Source organism: Symphodus melops (assembly GCF_947650265.1).
Source record: "Symphodus melops genome assembly, chromosome: 13".
Lineage (NCBI taxonomy): Eukaryota > Metazoa > Chordata > Actinopteri > Labriformes > Labridae > Symphodus > Symphodus melops.
In genome coordinates, this window is record NC_136703.1 from 22,159,555 (window position 1) to 22,179,614 (window position 20,060).

The 20,060-nt window shown below is 41.1% G+C and overlaps 3 protein-coding genes across 6 annotated transcripts in view; 2 read left to right on the forward strand and 1 right to left on the reverse strand.

The window, feature by feature from the left end:
• LOC306833385 (uncharacterized protein) overlaps window positions 1-20,060 on the reverse strand; it is a 66,411-nt gene that overhangs the window by 1,729 nt on the left and 44,622 nt on the right. The gene's annotated exons all lie outside the window — the stretch shown is intronic.
• On the forward strand, window positions 1,872-11,375 carry peds1 (plasmanylethanolamine desaturase 1). Of its 4 annotated transcripts, XM_079358620.1 has the most exons (8): window positions 1,902-2,103; window positions 3,023-3,142; window positions 3,276-3,367; window positions 3,490-3,634; window positions 3,757-3,969; window positions 9,939-10,087; window positions 10,527-10,652; window positions 10,739-11,375. In XM_079358620.1, exons 1-8 carry the CDS (start codon window positions 1,971-1,973, stop codon window positions 10,883-10,885), a joined length of 1,125 nt encoding a protein of 374 aa, XP_079214746.1. In that variant the 5' UTR covers window positions 1,902-1,970; the 3' UTR covers window positions 10,886-11,375. The 4 variants fall into 4 exon arrangements, with proteins under 4 accessions (XP_079214743.1, XP_079214746.1, XP_079214744.1 ...); XM_079358617.1 differs by lacking the exons at window positions 9,939-10,087; window positions 10,527-10,652; window positions 10,739-11,375 and adding an exon at window positions 4,908-8,395 and having other exon boundaries at window positions 1,872-2,103; XM_079358618.1 differs by lacking the exons at window positions 1,902-2,103; window positions 3,023-3,142; window positions 3,276-3,367; window positions 3,490-3,634; window positions 3,757-3,969 and adding an exon at window positions 8,923-8,996.
• On the forward strand, window positions 12,972-18,491 carry slc52a3-1 (solute carrier family 52 member 3-1). The gene is made up of 4 exons (XM_079358615.1): window positions 12,972-13,293; window positions 15,348-16,429; window positions 17,691-17,814; window positions 18,109-18,491. The coding sequence occupies exons 2-4, from the start codon at window positions 15,426-15,428 to the stop codon at window positions 18,316-18,318; spliced, it is 1,338 nt and encodes a 445-aa protein (XP_079214741.1). The 5' UTR covers window positions 12,972-13,293; window positions 15,348-15,425; the 3' UTR covers window positions 18,319-18,491.

The window sequence follows — 20,060 nt, forward strand, 5'->3', positions numbered from 1 at the left end:
ACAGCGAAGGATCCTCGCATTCTCTTCTAGGAGGTTCGTCAGGAGGATTCTCTTCCTGTGGGACTCTATTAAGTCTCTGTACCCCATCAGTTTGTTGTGGTGAACCCTCTGTTGACAGAAAAAACATCAATGAAGCTACAGGGAATTTATCCATTAAGACAGACTCATCGCCACACCATGACAATAGGATACTCTATGACTTATGAATTAATTAAAAGAAAACAATTTAATCACACTTTGTAAACAGCACAGAACTGTTTGTCATTGCTCCGCACTCACTCTGCGCTAGCTCCGCCACAAGTACAAACAAGAAGCATTTGCAGCCTAAACTCGACCAAATGACTGGCTTCAGGATCAAAATGAGTACTTCAACGTCTGATAAACTTCGAAGTTCACTCCCTAAATTGGTTGCTCTGGAATGTAGACCACTATTAGTGGTAGACGATAAGAAGTAGTAATATTTTTACACAATGTAAGTCTAAGCTTCACTCATAAGTTACTTGTTAAAATCAATACTTAGACAAGCTAATGCTACTGAGGATCTGTCTGTATCAAACATCCTCCGCAATATCAATGCAACAAGATATCAATAAGAGTCTAATATGTAGTTTTAACATCCGGTGCATGTTGATGAAGCAGGTCTCGTTGGTGTGTAGCACATGTCCTCCATATTGTGTTTCCTTCTCTGAAAACTGCAATTCAAATGATCCTCCAAAGATTCTCCATTCAGGAGTTGATGGCTTGGGGTATTTTAATAAAGAAAACTGAGAAAAATAAGCAGTAGCATATTTTTAGAAACAAAAAACAAACAACCTAACATACCACACTAATCGCGCTCCAAGTTCTCAATTTAAGACCCTCTTTAAAAAAAAATAAAAAATAAAAATTAGAGTCCTGTAATTTAAAACATCAGTATACTGTTTATGACCTTTGTCAGTTTGCTTCAGGGTGAGCATCACAATGCATTGCAAACAGATCAAAACTGTATTTTAGTGTTGAAAATTGGCCGTAGATTAACAGCAATTGCTTACAATTTAACTTTCAAATAAAGCTTATTGTTTTCTTTTATTATTGCTTTCTTTCTGATATCGTGGTGCAATACCATCACACGACAGCCTACATTAACATAACATGCATAACCTCAACAGTGTCTCTGTCTCTCTGGATTACTTTGCTTGCTAATTTTGTTTTCTAATGTAGCATCATAGACAGTAAATATTATGCGCAGCACACACCCACAAGTTGTCATTAACAGTGCAGTATTAAAAAAACTCTCCTTTGTCAACCAAATAAAATTGTTGTGCTAAATGATTCTCACTTTCTTTATATCTTGTGACCAGATGATAACTGCTGAATTCAAAAGCAGAAAAAGGCGCAAAATAACAGGAAGTGCTCGTCAACTAAAAACTCATTAAAAATTCTCTTAATTTAGAATTACATAAAGATTATGTTTAATGCCACCAAAATAATCAGATACTATCTTAAACATTTTTGTTTGAAAGTTACTTAAATAATTGCAACAAAATCAATCAACAATTTATATTGGATACATTTGATCAGATATATTAAGTTAAATGTACATGACTACAGAATCTTTTCTTCGTGTACCAGGTCATATTGCTGTTGGTTATGTTTAACATGATGTTTGCGTATAGGATTATTAAAATATGCGTATTGGCTGTTAATAATTGTGCTCCCCCTGGCAACGGGTCTGCATCCAGCAGAGGGCTGAGAGAGCAGAGCGGACGGGTGGGGTCAGGAAATGCGGTCCTCTGAATCGCGTACTCCTATTGGACACTCGGAAGTCTGTGGAACATTTTATTTCCCGATGATTGGCTGCTGCGCTCATCGACTTGGACGTGATTGGTTGGACAACAGTACGCTGTCTGTGGGCTGACAAGTTGACGATTACGTTGGTTCCTCACTGTGAGTACAGAAAATTGAAGGGGCTGGGCCCACACAGCGGAGAAATGGCGAGAATGGTTAACGAGAACGGCTGTGGGGTAATACAGAGTCCAGAACCACAGGGACCGGGCCGAGGTGCTGTTCGATGGGGTCCACAACACGCCGGTGCCCGAGAACTGGCTAATTTATACTCACCAGGTGAGTCGATACCCTTGAGTCTTGTTCACCCGGTTCAAGTATCCACTAGTGGCGTGACATAACGAAAGGCTTTGCATACCGCGTATAGTTGCCAAGTAACAAACTGAGAAAAAAAAATAACTCTTATCATGTAATCCGTAATAAGAGCGACAGTGTATCTTTAACTGTGTTTGATGACACCGAACAATCAGCGACACTTCTGTGTTTGCCACAGTCGCACTTTTATTGTTGCACAATAGGAATCATGTGAGATTGGTTTGAATCGGTGCTGTGAGTGGCTGCTGTCCTTTTGACATTTCGAGCATCAGGCAGAGGTTAGAAGAATCCACTGCCTCTGCTTAAGGCTCACAAGCCTCATTTGGCCATAGAGCTGCTGTGACCTTTCATAACAGTGCTGTTTGCTAAGTCAGCCAAAGATCTCTGCTACTTCAAGAGCAACAAGAAAGTAGTGGCGTGGAGAGATCTCTTTGAGCAAGCACTCCACACTCCTTCGTGTGATTTAGACATGAATGCATTAAAGTCCCTTCACGCCCATTGTATAAATACTCCTAAACTCTTTATACTTGTGCTTGTGGAGGATCAGACTTTGGCTGCTTTAACTATTAAAACCTCAAACTCGTACCTCACATAGACTATTTTGGTTTAACATTAAAGTTTGTCATCATCTCTCCGTTGTTATTTGGGGACAGGTATTTCATGCTAAGCAGCTCACAGGTCAAGTAACAGGAAAAGTACAGAGGAATACGTCTCTGTTGTGAAGAAGCATCTGATACTAAATTCTCCTGAAAGTTTACTGAACTTTGGTCCTCTCAGTTTGGATTGTCTGACTTTGCATCAAGTTAGTCATTATGATCTTATCAGAAAATGTCATGGGAAAAAAAAAATCTACTACTAATGAATTTTCTTTGTTTGTTTTAAGGCAAAAGATGTCAAGAATGGATCTGCGTTCTCCTCTGCTTTTCTCTCATGGCCTTCAATTTCATTCACCTACTTGCCAACTTCCATCTGGGACATTTGTGGTACATCTTGTTTAGTATTGGTGAGTACTGACAGGCGGATTATATAATGTTCTGATGTTGCATTATCATCAGTTCTGTTGTCTTTCAGAGCGGCAGTCAGAACAAGCGTTGCTTGTTCCTTCATTTCTTTCTCTGTGCCGCTCTCATCCTTAGTGGCAGGAATTCTGACAGCAGACTTTGCGTCTGGACTTGTGCACTGGGGAGCTGACACATGGGGATCAGTGGATCTTCCTGTGTTTGGAAAGGTAACACATCCACATCCTTTTAATCTGTTTGTAGTGTAAATATTTTACAACATTTCCCTGTGTTTACAGTGAGCTTATTCTTTGTTTATCTTCCTATATGGATGGTCTGATCCATCCTGCAGGCTTTTATACGACCATTTCGAGAGCACCACATCGACCCCACAGCCATCACCCGTCACGATTTCATTGAGACCAATGGTGACAACTGCATGCTGACCATAGTCCCTCTAGCAAACATGGCCTTCTACTTCCTCACCCTCTCCCCTGGTGAGTTTTCACTCGACAAACCAAGCCTGACATTTTCTTCAACGAGGAAATTCCCTTTCCTATCCTCAGCTTGTTCTTCAAAATTACAATGCATAACAACTGTCTGTGTCTCCTTTTTGCAGCGGAGATATATCAACTCTACCCTCTGTACTGCTACTTGTTTGCACTAGCCATCTTTGTGACGCTAACCAACCAGATTCACAAGTGGTCTCATACGTACTTCGGCCTGCCTCGCTGGGTGACATTCCTGCAGGACTGTCACATCATTCTTCCCCGCAAGCACCACCGCATCCACCACGTCTCCCCTCACGAGACATACTTCTGCATCACTACGGGTTTGTCTGTCTGTCTTTTTTTTATTTATTTTTTTTAAATCTTGTGGATTATAAACAAAAACAATTGCCTTAGCGTAGTGTTTCATTCCAGTCCTAAATCCCCCGACCACACTTGACCATAAATCTGAGCTTGTCTGTGCTTAAAGGTAGTATGTTTAGTTTATTTTGGAAATCAAGGGTTGTGGTAAACTAGCCGTGTAAACACAGTATTTTCAGATGCAGACTGTAAACAGAGCAGTAAAAGAAAGCCCCCAGAATGCTTTGCATACTGCGGCAGTGTGGGAAAAGAAGCACAAACCTTAGCAAATAATCATGTACACTTTTCATAACCTGTTGAAATATCTAGTTTTCTGAATTTAACTGAATATTCTAATTGAGATATATGTAATGGTGAGAGCTGGCTAAACAAAGCTAACTTAAAAACACACATACACACAAAAGGAGCAGACAATCAGAAAAAAAACACCAAAGGTGAAATTAGCTGAGCTCAGAAACAGGCGAATGCATTCTGTGGTCAAATGATCCTAAATACTGACTCTGTAATCTTTCATGCTGATCAAACAATCCAGTTTAAAGTGGCTTTGTTGCTCAGACACAAATATAGCAGCATGAAGTTGTAGAATGGGTTTGAAGAAAGACATACAAGGGATGTGGAAGTTCAAGTTTAATGTAGGTGCCGAGGTGTATGTAATTGGCTTGTTGTTACTTTTTATAATTCTTATTTTTTTTGGTGCAACATTAGCACATTTTACACTTTTCACAAAACTTAATACTAAATAAATCCTTCTATTGTGTAAGTTTTAACTCCTACCCTCGGACCTGATTTCAAAGGGATCCTATCCAGTCCGAGCAAAGTGCACAACTTGAGATTGAGCTGAAATCTTTGTGTTTATTGTGCGAGGGTTTGGGCAGATTGTCACTGAGCTTTTTGTCTCCAGGATGGCTAAACTACCCTCTGGAGAAGCTGGGTTTCTGGAAGAACCTGGAGGATCTGATCCAGAGTGTGACGGGAGAGAAGCCTCGAGCAGACGACCTGAAATGGGCTCAGAAAGTCAAGTAATGCTGCAGGCTAACTGCACCCTACCTCAGAAGATGCTGGCTCCGTCCAGACTTCTCATCCCCTTTTTTGCCTCACTTAAACTTTAATCCATTAGACAAAAAACTAACAAACAGTTTCTGATGCCATAGCTTTAAGTCTTGCACATGTTGTCTGTCAAGAGGAGGGCTCTCTTAATGTAATATTTTTCATCACTCCCTCACGGAGATCGTTATTTCAAAATGCAATATATCCTAAACTCTTTATGTCAAACGACTTATCCGTTTGTTTTGGGTTTTTTTAAACTGTGACTTACAGAGGATTTAGCAAAGAAGGTGTGGTCAGAAACATGGTTTAAAATATCATTCAGAGGAGATAAAAATATTTTCTCTGTTGTCAAAAAAAAAAAAAAAAAAAAGTCAGAAGAAGAGTAAATGAAAGATTTTTTTCACCTGCAGAGACACAACTGTTCATCTGGAGTGGATAAATCACTGTATTTTTAGCTCTCTGTTTTCCCTGGATCACTCTTTTCATCTCAACTGTTTCATCTCCAGTCGATAATAATAAAAAAGTGGATTTGGTCCGTGGTAAATTCCAGGGCTGAGGTGATGAAGGATGCTTTACCAATGTTTATAGTTAAAGAACAAACTGCTTCATAAATGTTGCCTTTGCACATTTGGGACTATTAAATGGGCAGAGATTAGAAATATGTTAATCAATATATTTTTTTTCAAGTCAAATAGCAATATATTCAGTAGTTTATGTCAATAAGACAGAGCCAGGTTTTATAGTGAAATCGTGTCAAACTGAGACAAACAATAGCTGCAGATACACTTCAAGAGTCGATAAAAGACTTTCTCCTTCTCCATCAATCGGACTGGGGTTTATTTTTTTGTTTGCATTTGTATATATCATGATCATGCGAACACATAGACTCATTTTGAGGCTATTTAATTTTATCGGAGAAAAGTCAGATTGAAATGTAACTGCAGTCAATGTTGAATTGGAAATCTCTGCTAATACCTTAAAATGTACAGTCTGTGTCAAATACACACAAATAGTGTTGTCTTTCTGCCGAGTCAATCTGGCCCTGCTAAGCTTTCTTCTCACAGGCTGACCTCGTCTCCTCTGTGAAGAGCGTTTTCACTTCATATTTGACAGACAGTTCTGCGATAAGGAGGCACGTTCAGTTCGGTCAAGCTGCCTTACACACCACAGATGCAGTAATGGTGTCTCTGTTTGTTGTTTCTTTTGCAGCACTTCTGTGTCTTTGCAACAGTTAGTCTGTCTTTTATAGGATGTGTCTCTAGTCGATCAGACGCAGATATTCCAAAGTTGTGCCAACTGTTTGTAGCCTTGATATCACTCGTTACATCCTGCTCTTCTTTTGTATTGTGGGAAGAAAGTGTAACATTTAGCCTGTGTAATGTTGCCAATGTGTACTGTCTTAGTAACCAACATGGTGATGTTACAAGGGCTTTGGTGAGGGCTGACCAACTTGGAGCAGATGAGATTATGTGATTGTTTTTTTTTCATGTCTTTAGTTCTTTGTGGTTTGTAAATGTAATGTACAGGCAATAACTATGCAGTGTAATAAGAGGCCCTTAACTCAACGTCTTAACTCATCTGATTAGGTTCAAATGCCTTTTTTCTCGTTGTTTACACATAGTTAGAAAGGTGGAGCGGAAAAACGTAGCTTATTTTAATGAACTGCATGACAAATTGGCTTTACTAGATGAGATGGCACTTACACAAAGCTAAAGATGCATGCAGAGCGCATGTCTGCTTGTGCAAAGACATTGATTGGGTCACCTGCTCTCATGTGATTGGTTAAAAAAAAAAGAAAAAAAAAGACCCCGAATCTTGACCAAATGATTCCAAGTTTGAACTGCTGAAATGTTATCTCCATTCTGAGGGCGTCCTGGCAGGGTTTTTTCAAATTGAAGATGGTAACCTTGCTGTTCAGTCTGTGTCGATCAGGTTAAAGGCCAAAATTATGAAGCTTCTGGCGTTATATTCAAAGTGAACAAATTAGATTTTTAAGCCAAAATTCTGTTTTTTTTCCATCTATGTATGTATTCCATATATTGAATCCTTCATACTTGATTCTATACAATGATTCACCATAGGTCAGCAGCAGAAGTACTCTGCAGATTGCTTAGTGCTCTTAAAGTATTGTGAGGGGTGGGCGTTGTACGTGTAGGATAGTGCAATACATTCTGGTGAATAGATGTTGTAATGTGCGGCTGCATCATAGTTTAAGGTAGTAGGCAGATATCGTTTTGGCACCGCTAACTGCGATCAGTAGACACATTTGAACCTTGACTGATGACTTGTCTCCGAAAGAAGACATTTTGCTTCGGCTCTAATGGATGTTCCAGCGCTGCAGCAAAGAGCTTTTTTGTAATAAGATAAAAATAATGACATTTTTAGCACATTTTCTCTGCTTAAAAATAGAATGATAGTTTATTATAAGGTTAGAAATAATGACAAGACATCATATAATCAGATAATTAGTTTAAGAACGAAAAACCTTTGAAATTGAATATGTGGGAACTAAAGCCCATACTGTATATGAAATATTTTTTGCACTCACAGAGACTTGTGATGATTGACGTTTAAGGCTGTCATAGTTGAAGTCTGGCTTTAAGTTCAGATCTGACCTGCTTTCACTTTTTCTTTCTTATTGTTTTCAGATGATCTCAGGATTCTTGTTGGAGTAATTCATGTAGTCTAAAATGAATTTGTTAAAAATCAAACTCCATTAGTGAACCTCTGGCTATTGTTTACGAACGTAGTTCAAATTCTTAATTTCTGTCAAATTCTGTTGGCCAAAGATAGATGACTAAAAGCATTATAGATTCTACTGCAGCCATATATCAGTACAGCTGACTCCTTTTTTTAAGTTGAATTTGTGATTAGACCGAGGGTTTGTTTTTTTAATGCTTACAGATGATGGGTATTCATCCGTGGATTTGAAGGGTATTTTGTGACCGTGTGTGATTGTGAAAGCAAGTGAACTTGTTGGTAAGTGGTGTGGGCAGTTATCAGTTTGACATGCTTTGTTAAAAAAACGTTTGTTATAATATTTGGATTTATAAATTTGATTGCCTTATCCTCTCCCCGTTAATGTTCTGTACATTTTTACCAGCGATAAGGGTAAGACAAGTTATTGACTGAATTTAAATTGTCCATCACTTGCCTCATACTCAATCACAGGCAGGACTCACGTGGATGTTGCTGTTAGTTTAGTAAGAAAGTGGTGATGGAGTTTTGGATATCAGAATAATGCCTTGATGCCTTTATGTTGTCTTCAATTTGGGAGACTTACAATGTATATATTAAACTGTATTTATAACTCAACTAAATAAACTGTTGATAATGACTTTACTTGTGTTCTGTAATTATTGTTATAATCACGATGCACATTTGTGTGTTTGGGCGTCCACTTTTAAATCAGAGGGTAAAAAGGTTGCTTTTAAGGATGACATTTTGACAGTGTCAGTGAGGAAAGCCCAGGTGTTATTACTAAAATTAGTAAACAAGATGATGTTACATTTCTCTGTAACAATCTTCTTAATACAAGTCAAAACACATGATTTCCAAATGTAGCTGCCACCAGCCGCCTGGCCCACTTTCAGTGTGGGTTTTTTTTTGGGTCAGTTTTGCAGATTTAAACCACTTTCACTCCCATGATTTAAACACTGAAGACATTTTCTACTCATATCCAAAACAAAATTAGGTTTACCTCCAAATTCTGATTTTAAATAAATTGTTTTGCTCATCATTCAGTGTCTTTCACTTACGAATTTAAATAGTTTCTGTAGACCAGAAGCTTAAACATGAACCAACATCAAACAAAGAGAGAGGGGCTTCGCGTCTCTTTCACGCGCGCGCACGCACGCACGCACCGTTGACCACAATGGCAAAACAACGTGCGCGTGCATGCTGTGTAGCGACAAGATGGCGGTCGCCGCCGGATCAGGTAAATGTAAGAGAAATCAATCACCATAATAAGCTGTAGTTTAACGGTCGGCTTAATTCCTTTAAATGACGTAGTTTAAAGGTTGAATAATTCAGGTGTTTATTACCTGTCGCACTCGCTTTATAGAAACTAGGAAGCTAACGTAAAGCTTCAATGAACAGGCAGCGACGCCGCTAGCTTAGCCAACATGACAAGTTAGATCAATGCTTTATTATGGGACCGTTAACGGGACTTCAGATTCCGTTATATCAAAAGGAACATCCAGCTAGTGTCATCTGCTTTTTAAACAAAGTGTAGCTCGCTGTTATTTTATATTTAAAACCCTCATTTAGCATGGTAACAGCGAGGTAATCGCTGCACAAACATCCAACCATCAATGTGAAGAACCTGCTGATTAATTTAAGATATTCTCCTTAAAGAAATGGATTTTACAATCTGGATTAGAAATCATTGTAACCCTCCTGTTATCATCTGTTAATCTGATCCCGTGTGTCATAAACGACGACGTGCGTGTTCGGAGACTTGACTCCTATCAGTCATGTAAACATGATTCATATTGAGTTGAGGTGAATAGATCCGGAGAGGAGTGAAGCTGCTGCTGCACCAGTTGAAAGTGTGGCTTGTCATTTGCATGGATCAGTGAACAGGCCTGCACAATCACATCTTACTGCACAGGCCACATGATGCAGCAGAGTCCAGGCCGGATGATAACATTAATAACATCTGCCACTGATCTCTGGCTGCTCAAAGCTGTCCAATGAAGCCATTCCTTATGTTCCTGTCATATTCTGTGATTCATGCCATGACCTTTAATATTGCAAGTCATTGCTCAGGCAGAAGCCTTTGCATGTTAACTGACTTTTCATCAATGTTGCTGTATTTTCACGTTTATTGTTGGGCTGCGAGGTTGCATGTGTCTGACTTTGGATGTTGTGTTTTAACACACAGGCGTTAAAGTTCCTCGCAATTTCCGGCTCCTGGAAGAGCTGGAGGAAGGCCAAAAAGGTGTTGGGGATGGAACAGTGAGCTGGGGTCTGGAGGATGATGAGGACATGACTTTATCACGATGGAGAGGAGTGATCCTCGGCCCGCCGAGGGTGAGTGATGCACTGTTTGTGAACACTTAAAGGAGAAATGTGCAATTTGTTACTAGGACGTTAAAAGGCTGTCATGTCTACGTATCACAGATGCACTCATTTTTTTGCTCGAGCTGAGAAAATTAAATCTACAGACAGACGTGAAGAGTGTGATGAAGGAAGCTGCGATCGTTGTTAAAGTGAAATGAAGGCAGTATCACAAAGCTACAGGAAGCACAGTTCATCAAGATGTAAGCTTTCAACTGTGTGTGGAAACAACTTGACAAGTATAAGAGACATCTGTTGGAGCTGAATGAGGACAGATTTGTTTTCTTTAGGACATAGATCAGTTGTTTTCTCCTCCACCATAATCAAGTTGTCTATGTTGGTTGTTATCTGCTGTTTGTTGATGTTAAATTATGCTGTCCGATTACCTCTTACTCCCCGTCTCTGTCCACAGACAAGCTATGAAAACAGGATGTACAATCTGAAGGTTGAATGTGGGCCAGAGTACCCAGAGTCACCACCGTTTGTCAAATTTGTGACAAAGATCAACTTGAATGGCGTGCACACCTCCAACGGTGTGGTATGTACATGTATATAAAGGAGTTCTTGTTAGAGTCCATGTGTGACGTCACACCCCTCCTTGCTGACTTGTTTCCTGTCGTGCAGGTGGACATGCATGCGGTGACTGCACTGGCCAAGTGGCAAAACTCCTACAGTATCCAGATGGTGCTGCTGGAGCTGCGACGGCTCATGACCTGCAAGGAAAACATGAAGCTTCCTCAGCCACCTGAGGGCCAGATCTACTCCAACTGAGCCCCCGCTGCTTTTGCCTCCATGTTTTTCTCTTCCTCCCTCCCCCAAACTCTTATGTTTTGCTTCCATCCCCTCTGTCCCCCATCCTGCGCCATGTGACATTCCACCTCCTGCAGACACTTTGGCTGAGCACACACACACACACACACACACACACACACACACACACACACACACACACACACACACACACACACACACACACACACACACAGAAACAAACATACACAAACAAATGCACACACACACGTATATCTGCAAACACACCTACTTGAGCGTTCATGAAAGTCATTCCAGGCACTGGCCCCCCCTCCCCTCCCCTCCCCCCATCACTGGAGCTCTGGGTGGACGCGATGTGACGAGGCAGGCGGAGTCCTCGGTCCACACCAGATCTGATCATTCGAATACTGTACATGTTACTAATCTTTTTTTATTATTATTTGTTAAAAATGCAGATTGTACAATAACATAAATAATCTTATTGAGTGTACCTCTTTGTGTGGTGTCTTTTTGTGACATTGAAACAGCCACAAATCACACAGCTGTATGAGCGTGTGTTGATAAGGACAGTCCTCATGTTTCAAGATGTACATAGGAAACCACAAACCAAGAACACATTGTTAGAGGATGTCTTAAGGCCAGATATCTAATGAAGTATTCTAAGGACATCGGCTCGCACTAAATGTTTGTTTTTTGAAGCAGCCTTGTGGTTAACACTCTTCTTGCTGATTAGCAAGTTGCCAGGAAGTGATCAGCGTAGTCACACAGGGTTTTTCCTCTTCTGTATGAAGTGAACATGATGTGCAGTATTTACTCTGCTGTATCTGATGTGAACATTCAGAGTAGCATAGAAATCAAATCTACAGTCGAAGTCACAGTTAAACCATGCTTGAATCTAAACGTGAAGTCAGCTCCCTCTTTTGGTCCTGCGTAACATCAGAGCTGATAAATGACTCATGAAGCTGTCTGTGCTGCTTCATGTGAACATTTGTTTGACTTCTTTCATGAATGTAAGCTCATGTATTTGTGTGGATGTAGCTCACTACGTGTTGGTGCTGATGGGCTGCAGGCAAAAAAAAAAAAAAAAGATATCTGGAGCGCTGCAGCAGAAGCTCTTTTCATCTGAATGGTGTTTATATACAGTATGTGACTCTTACTCTTAAACAACTAGCAGATTTAACAGAAAGCACTCAGAGGCCAACAAAAGATAAAGTGTAATCGTCTGGGAAATATCTTTTTCACTTTCTTGCCCAGAGTACAACGAGAAGATTGATACCTTTCTCTTTCCTCTTTGAACAAGTTGTGCTTCCCCTGTAGATAATTTTCAGTCTTATTTGAGATGTATGCAAGGAAACCAGTTAGGTGGTTTGGGAACAAATACAAGGGAGGGCAAACATTTATTTACCGTAATACTTGTTTTGCCTCAAGCTAAATCCAGACTTATCAGTTGATCTGACTTCTATTATTTTTTTCCTGACAACCTTGAAACCACATCAGTGGCCCAAAATGTGCAGATTTTGCGACGACAGTTGGAAACCTAACGGGGCCCCATTTGACGGCAGCCACTCTTGTTGCCCTGCTGAACACTGGCTTGGAGGCCCCCTAATTGATCTTGTCCTCCTATAGGGCCCCAACACACTCTAGAACAGTGGTGTCCAAACTTTTTTCTTGCTGGCCAAAATTGTCGTGTTAGATTTGCTCATGGGCCACAGGGTTTTTTTGATGTTTTTTTTTAAATATTGGAAGGAACTTTTTGTATTTTGATCTCTTCAAAAAATAATGTAAATACACAATAACTAATTGCAGTGGGAAACTGTTGTGTTCTAATCTTTTGGAAAGAATAGTCAGGCTTTTATAGGTCTCCCTCGCTAACATGAAAAAGAAAAAAAGAACGAAATATGCCATCTGATGAGGCCTGGGGCCAAAATCTTCTGATTCTTCGATTTGAAGTCAAGGGCCACAAACAATCCACTCAAGGGCCACAAATGGCCCCCGGGCCGCACTTTGGACACCCCTGCTCTAGAACCACCAATGTTTACTGAAACTTAAGTTGTATCGCGCCAGTAGGGGGCAGTGCAGCCCCGGACAGACAAAAACAACAACTGCTGCACATTACGTGTTGGAGCAGGAGATAGTGGGTGAGGACCATAGACTATTATGTCAGGGGCACCTCGAGGTGATTCAGCACCGACTTGACCTAATTAAGATGTGGGTGCAATAAAGACCGCTCGGTGGATTTAGTAACTGCCCTCTGTTATCCAGTGTGAGCTCTGTATCAGTGGCTGGAGTGGACTCTGACCTACCAGGAGCCATGTGATTCCCATCAATGCTTCTGTGTAAGAACAGCCTGAGGAGAGGTGTCAGGAACCTGTAAGATGACAGCAAGCCTGCAGGGAGCGAACACACTCGTGAGTACAAGATGTCTCAAAAGGCAGCATGCATGCAGGATCAGTTTGAACTCAAATTAAGAATCATAATCTACACGAAGACAAAGTTCTTTTTTTAACCTTGTTTAAATTGACAACGTTACTCATGTTCTTTTTCGTAATTCAACATCATGTGAGCTATTACAAAAGGTTGTTTTCTGACTTGACATGCCAATCAGTAATGCATGATTTATGTCGTTTCACCCACGACCAGTGAACGTGTTGTTAAATGTATATGAGCTTTTAGAAGCCACCAAACACACTGTGGAAGTGTACGTGATCACACTGAGCCCCCCGATCATCAGCTGTCTGAGACTCGCTTTGTGTGCTTGAACTCACATGAAGCTGTAAACGTTTGATGATAATAATTAGGAGCTCAACTGGCCTCAGCTGACATGACCTTTAGTCCAATGAGAAGTAGCGCTTTGAAAACAATGAATAATGGATTTATCAGAAACAGAGGGTCAACTTTCTCTCCATTCTGTGTGATACTTCATCATTCTACTTCAGTCTATTTCTAAGGGTGACATTGTCATAGAATTTCTGTAATTACTTAATTCATGTGTAATGTTAATCCACTGTTGTTGATGTCAGTCAGACCTGATACAGTTGCGCTTTGTCTCGACACCGAGGACAGCAGCTCTTTCTGATATCTGAAGGGATGTTTTGGAGAACTTGTTGTTCACTCCAAGCTCCGAGATTGGTGGGTCAATGTGACACGGCTCTGATAATGATACTGATAATGTGTTTTTGAATATGTGCAGAGCCTTTGAAAGTGTCGTGTTTGAGCATGACACTGAACCACAAGTGTGATGTTGAATCATGTCTCCTGCACTATTCATCTGATGTGTAAACTTTCATCAACGTGAGCCATCTGAGTCTAAGGAGTCTTATTGTGTCTCCTTTCATTGAAAGATGTTATAATTATTGTGTTTCTCTGATCAAACATATACTGAAATAATACAGATCAGATTTGGAGTCTGTTTGAGGTTTCTCCCTTCTAAAAGAAGTTTTTCCTTTGCCACTGTAACTTTGCTAAATGTTGCAGCTGCTCATGATGGATCAATGTTGGTGTCCTTGTAACATTACAGTAATGTATTTTAACTGCTCTTTTGTAACCTAGTAATAAAGGGTAAGAGCAGGGGAGGACCACAGCCTCTGTACGTAACCGCTAGGCTATCCTGCGCCCCAGAAGTCAATGATTTACAGTACGAGTAGTTTTACTTACAAAATACTGACTTTAAACCTCTCACAAGGTACCGTTTTAATAACATGACAAGAAAAGTCACATGACTAAATATTTCAAGTTTAAAAGAAAAAGGTTTACAGAGAAGTCTGTAAAGTGAAACTAAATACCTCCGTGGTTCCTCTTTCACCATTAATCACCTTGAAACCATCAGATTGATCTTGTGATGTTCAAGGGGAGGCTGACAAACAGTCGAGCGGATACATCATCGCAAAATGCTATTAATGCAGTGATCATGATGATCTCAAGTTATATGACTTCACAGTTTTTCACTTCCAGAAAACATGTTTTTTTATGGGGATTTTAATGAGAGTATTTTAAGATTGTTGAAGTGGTACTTTCAAAAAGGATGTGAGCACTTCATCCATAACTGAAGTGATAATAACAGAGTGTCTGATTCATGTCTAAGCTGCAGAGGGATTGTGAGTCAACAGTGTTGTTTTGTTTTGTTCTCCTTAACTTCATCGACCGAACGGTCAAAGTCATGATTAAGGAAAGACTGAACTCTAACTGATGAAACTTCAAGGACTTTTTGAATGAAAAGTTTCAAACATCTCGAGGAGTTTGCAAACAATTTTAGGTCCTTTTGTGCTTGTTTGAGATATTTTGTGCGATAGATCTCTGATGTTAGATATATTGAGTTCTTGTCCAGTTACAAAATGTCTCTTTATGTGTTTTGCTGAATAAATCTTTCTAAGTCTTGTGCAAGTAACATTCAAAACTATTCACATTTCTATTGGGGCCAAATATATGGTGGCTGAGTTTAATGTTTATTACTTTTTTGTTCCAGGTATGACAGACAGGAGAGGTGGGATTATTTTGGGAGGCACCTTCTTCTTCTTCTTCTTCAGACTGATCTGGCTGCAGTATGGCTCTGTTGGTCCACTTGCTGGCCTGTGGTTTTGGCCTGGGCTCCTGGGTGGCAGTGAACGGTCTGTGGGTGGAGCTGCCCCTCATCGTCAACACGCTCCCGGAGGGCTGGGAGCTCCCGTCCTACCTCACAGTCATCATTCAGCTGGCCAACTTGGGACCTTTGCTGGTCACTCTCATGCACAAACTGTGCCCGGGTCGCCTCAAGGAGCAGGTTGTCATCTACTTAATCCTCTGCAACGGGGTTCTGGCCTGCATGCTGCTTGCCTTCTTCTGGGACAGGACTACGGTGGTGGCCGGGGCACTTCGTAGCACAGCCTTCTTCATCATCACCTTCTTCCTCTCTTTGGTGGACTGCACCTCTTCAGTTACCTTCCTGCCTTTCATGATGCAGCTTCCAGCTAAATATGTCACCACCTTCTTTATTGGAGAAGGGTTAAGCGGTTTCATACCTGGCGTAGTCGCTCTGGCACAAGGTGTGGGCATCGCAAAATGTGTCAACTCCTCTCAGACTGCAGGAAACCACACGGGAGAGGACATGTGGACGATACATACAGAGTACCTTCCTCCTAACTTCTCCCCCAGGGTGTTCTTCTGCTTCCTCGCGGCCATGACGTGTATAAGCCTGGCAGCCTTCACGGCGCTGAACAGGCTTCCTCGCACATACGAGCTGTCGACGGAAAACCTCGTGCCAGACACCGTGGCGTCTGTCAGCTCGGGGCTGGATAACCCCGGAGCAGAGAAGGACGGACAAGACGTGAAAGGCCAGGGCGAGGGGTTAGGCCAGAGCAGACCTCTGCTTGGCTACAGACACTCTGTATACCAGCTGACCTTCATCTACTTCCTGGTGGTTTGGGTTAATAGTGCAACCAACGGCCTGCTGCCCTCTGTGCAGACGTACTCCTGTATGCCCTACGGGAACCTGGCCTATCACCTCTCTGCTGCTCTGTCTTCAGTCGCCAACCCGCTGGCATGCACTATTGCAATGTTCTTCCAGAACAGGTTAGATGTCCTCCATGATGATTTGATTACACTGATCACACTTGTTATTTCTCTGTATAAACAGGCACATGCATGTTTGAACATTAAAACAAAGGTTACCCTCTTTAAGAAGTGGGCGTGTCCACCATAACCCCAGCCACTTTGTGGACTTGTATGTATTATATGTGAGTAAGAGTTGAGTGCTTGAAAGGAATACGAGGTTAGCAAGTAATTAACTGAAGCTAGCGCACGCTTAGCCAGGCTCGAAGGTGTTTCTGTTACTCGTGGTAACTGGGGATTTTCATTGGGATGATAAACACTGTTCAAGACATGGACTGATTATACAAATGGACGGCGTTGCTTCAGCCTCCTCCAGTTGAACACGATGAAGCCAGAGTATCCCTGTGACGCTGCAGATGCTTGAGTCTACACAGCACGGATTGGCTGGAGGAGTCACGCTGCTTCATTTAATGTTCTGGTCAAACAGCAAAAGTCTGGCGGGGACATTGAACGAATCTTGTGTTGGTGTCAGAAAAAAGGGACGGTAGTTTTATTCCCAGCGTTGTTGTCAGTTTGGTATTTCTGTATTTGAGCATTTCATGAGCACCAGTTTGGGATCTTTGCAGAAAAAATGTCAGCACTCAAGAGAGGCGGTCGCTTCTCGCATCAGCAGGTCTGTAACAGCAGCAGCACTGATAAATATGAAGTGTGTGAATGTTGTCAGAAAGTAGAGAAGAGAGCGGTGGTGCGTTCAGGAATATGGAAGAAACGTCCCTTTGATTAAATCATGAACACAGTTTTAGCTGATTTGTTATAAACATGTAGCATGAACTAAGCAGCAGGGGGTTTTTGAACAGATAATACTGAATTAGAGACAGAAACATATAATGTGAGGTCCTCAGCTTTGTGTTCACGTGGCAGTTTGTGTGACTGTCTCTCCAGAGCAGATCAGGAAGGAAACAATCAGCATAAAAAGAAGGAACTTTAAACTGAAGAGACGTTTCTTTGGAAGAAAGTCCCTTTTTTTTAACTGACTCGACAAATGATCTTTAAATGAAGTGTGAAACAACTGATTCTGTGTTCATACAGGCACTCAATCAACTATTATATAATGAACCTATGTGCTTAAATGGAAAATATGTAAAGCTTATCACTATCACTCAGTTTATGGCTTTGACGCTTTGTTTATTATAAGTCAATAATCCTTTGAAAGTCAAAAGTTATCTGTAAGTGGAATGTCAGAAATGAGGAAACGGCTGCTGATGACCTTTTTTCTTTTCAGGTCACTCGTCTTTCTTGGCGGGCTGACGGTGTTGGGGACGGGATTTGGCAGCTATAACATGGCCATGGCAGCTCTGAGTCCATGTCCGCTACTTCAAAGCTCCGCGGTGGGAGAGGCGATTATTGTAAGTGAACAATAAATATGTGAAAATAATAAGATGTGGAGCGTCGGAGAACGGATCGTATTTCTCTGCGGCTTTATCGGGGGCAATGTGCGTGGCAAAGTTCAACTCTTCCTTTACAAAACACCTGAGGATTGAGCAACTCTGCTCACTCTCGTAACTAATGATGAGGTAACATGTTATTCACAGGGAGCTGACCATGAGGCCGTTCTTTTCCTTTTAGACACTCAGCTGATGTTTAAATGTTATCAGATGAACTGCTGCTGAGACACCCTTTTATGTCTTCGTCCTCTGCAGGTGCTGTCCTGGCTCTTCTTTACGGGGACGCTGACTTATGTCAAAGTAATGGTGGGTGTTATCCTGAGAGACCGGAGCCACAACGCCCTGGTCTGGTGTGGAGCTGCATCGCAGATGGGCTCATTAGTGGGCTCGCTCACCATGTTCCCGCTGGTCAACGTCTACCAGCTGTTTCAGTCCGGAGACTTCTGCAGCACTAAATGTCCCTGATATTTCAGCGGAGGAGACTAGGGGACAGGGAGATGAAGGGTTTGACTTTATCATGGGCCAAGACGCAGGAGTCAACTAGCTTAGCTTAGCTGAAAGTATGAAAAGAAGGAGACACTGCCAGCCTGGTTCTGCCAAAAGGTTCCTATGAGCACTCATTAACCGGTGTATCTTGTTTCAACCTTGAACCACTCTAAAGCTGTATTCACACGAACACTCCTGAAAGTTGTCTCAAATAATGTAATGGCAGTCTGCCTATGAAATCTTCACTCAATGAAACATCGCTCACAGCTTGAAGCTGTCACTGTTGGACAGGAAGGATTTCAGAAAACAAGACATGATGTTAAAAAAAAGAATCTACGATGTTGGAAAAGACAAACAAAGACACCCTGAAGACACACTGGTCATGTGATGTAAAGGTCATCACTCCCACCCAATAGGGAGCTGGTAGGAAAAGATCCTGGTAAAGTTAGGGTGAACATTGACTCTGTATCTGTGAACACATACAGCTCAGCCCGATATGTTTGAGAACTCTGTAAATGTAAGCTTCTTCTTTAGTTGTTTCTACAGTAACTTTTTCGGGCACCCAGCACAAGTGAGCCGTAGATAAAACTTTTGATTTTGGACATTTTGAAAAGGATAAATTGTGAATTAACTAAAGTAGTAAGCTCATCTTCCACTTTGGGCAGATTCAGGCTAGCGTTGCCTCCCATTCCTAGTCTTTATGCTAAGCTAAGCTAAAAGGCAACAGGCTCAAGCTTCGCCTACATGTAAAGTAGCTATTATTTGTTTCTTTAATGTGCAGCAAGAAGACACATCTCCCAATATGAGGAACCTTTTTCAAAGGTTCATCTAAAGCGCCACAAACTTTACCCAAAAATGTTGTTTTTAAATTTCTTTTCAGCTCTTTGATTTCAGAATCATGAAGCCACGTTTGCACTTAACTTTGCGTCATATAATACACTATCATGGACAAAACGATGAACCTGTATGAACATTAAATGTGAGACTTTCTTCAAACTGTTTGTCCACCAGATGGCGTAAGAACACTTTGGATATTAACAGCTGTTACTGCAGTGAACACAAATCTTGTCCATGAAATACATTTCAACTGTCTGCACACACGAAGGAGTGTATGTATTAATTAGACTATCAGCACACAGTGTATTGTTACACTACACCAGCTTTATGTTTGAGCTCATTTCCACTCATTGGACCAACTTTCAGAGAAATGTTTTAAATCCTTTTGAGATTATGTTTCTTGGGATTTTTGTATTTACTTGGATAAGAAGAGTGACAGGAGATGCGGGGAGAGAGAGAGAGTGGGGGGTGGGGGGGTGGGGGGGTGACATGAATCAAACAGCGTCAGGGTTGGGAGTCCAACCTGCAACCAGTGTGACAAGAACTGCAGCCTTAAATGAAGCTCCACCAGCTGAGCTAAACCAGCATCCTGTGTGTTTGTATTTTTATCTACTGAATTGATCTGATAGATATGATTTTTTTTTTTTTTTTTACTAATAACATTGAGATTCATCATAAATAAAACACATTAATATTTTCAACATACAGCAGGTTGTTATCTGTGATCTCTTACAGAAATATAGAAAAGATGCTTGTTTTGGGCCTTTGCCACCTTTCTGTGTCCCTAACAGGTATTTACAATTGAAAAATCCCACATGCTCAACAGACCACAGAAAATCTGAAATAAATGTTTTTCTCTCTTTCTGGCTCTTCTAAACTTCACA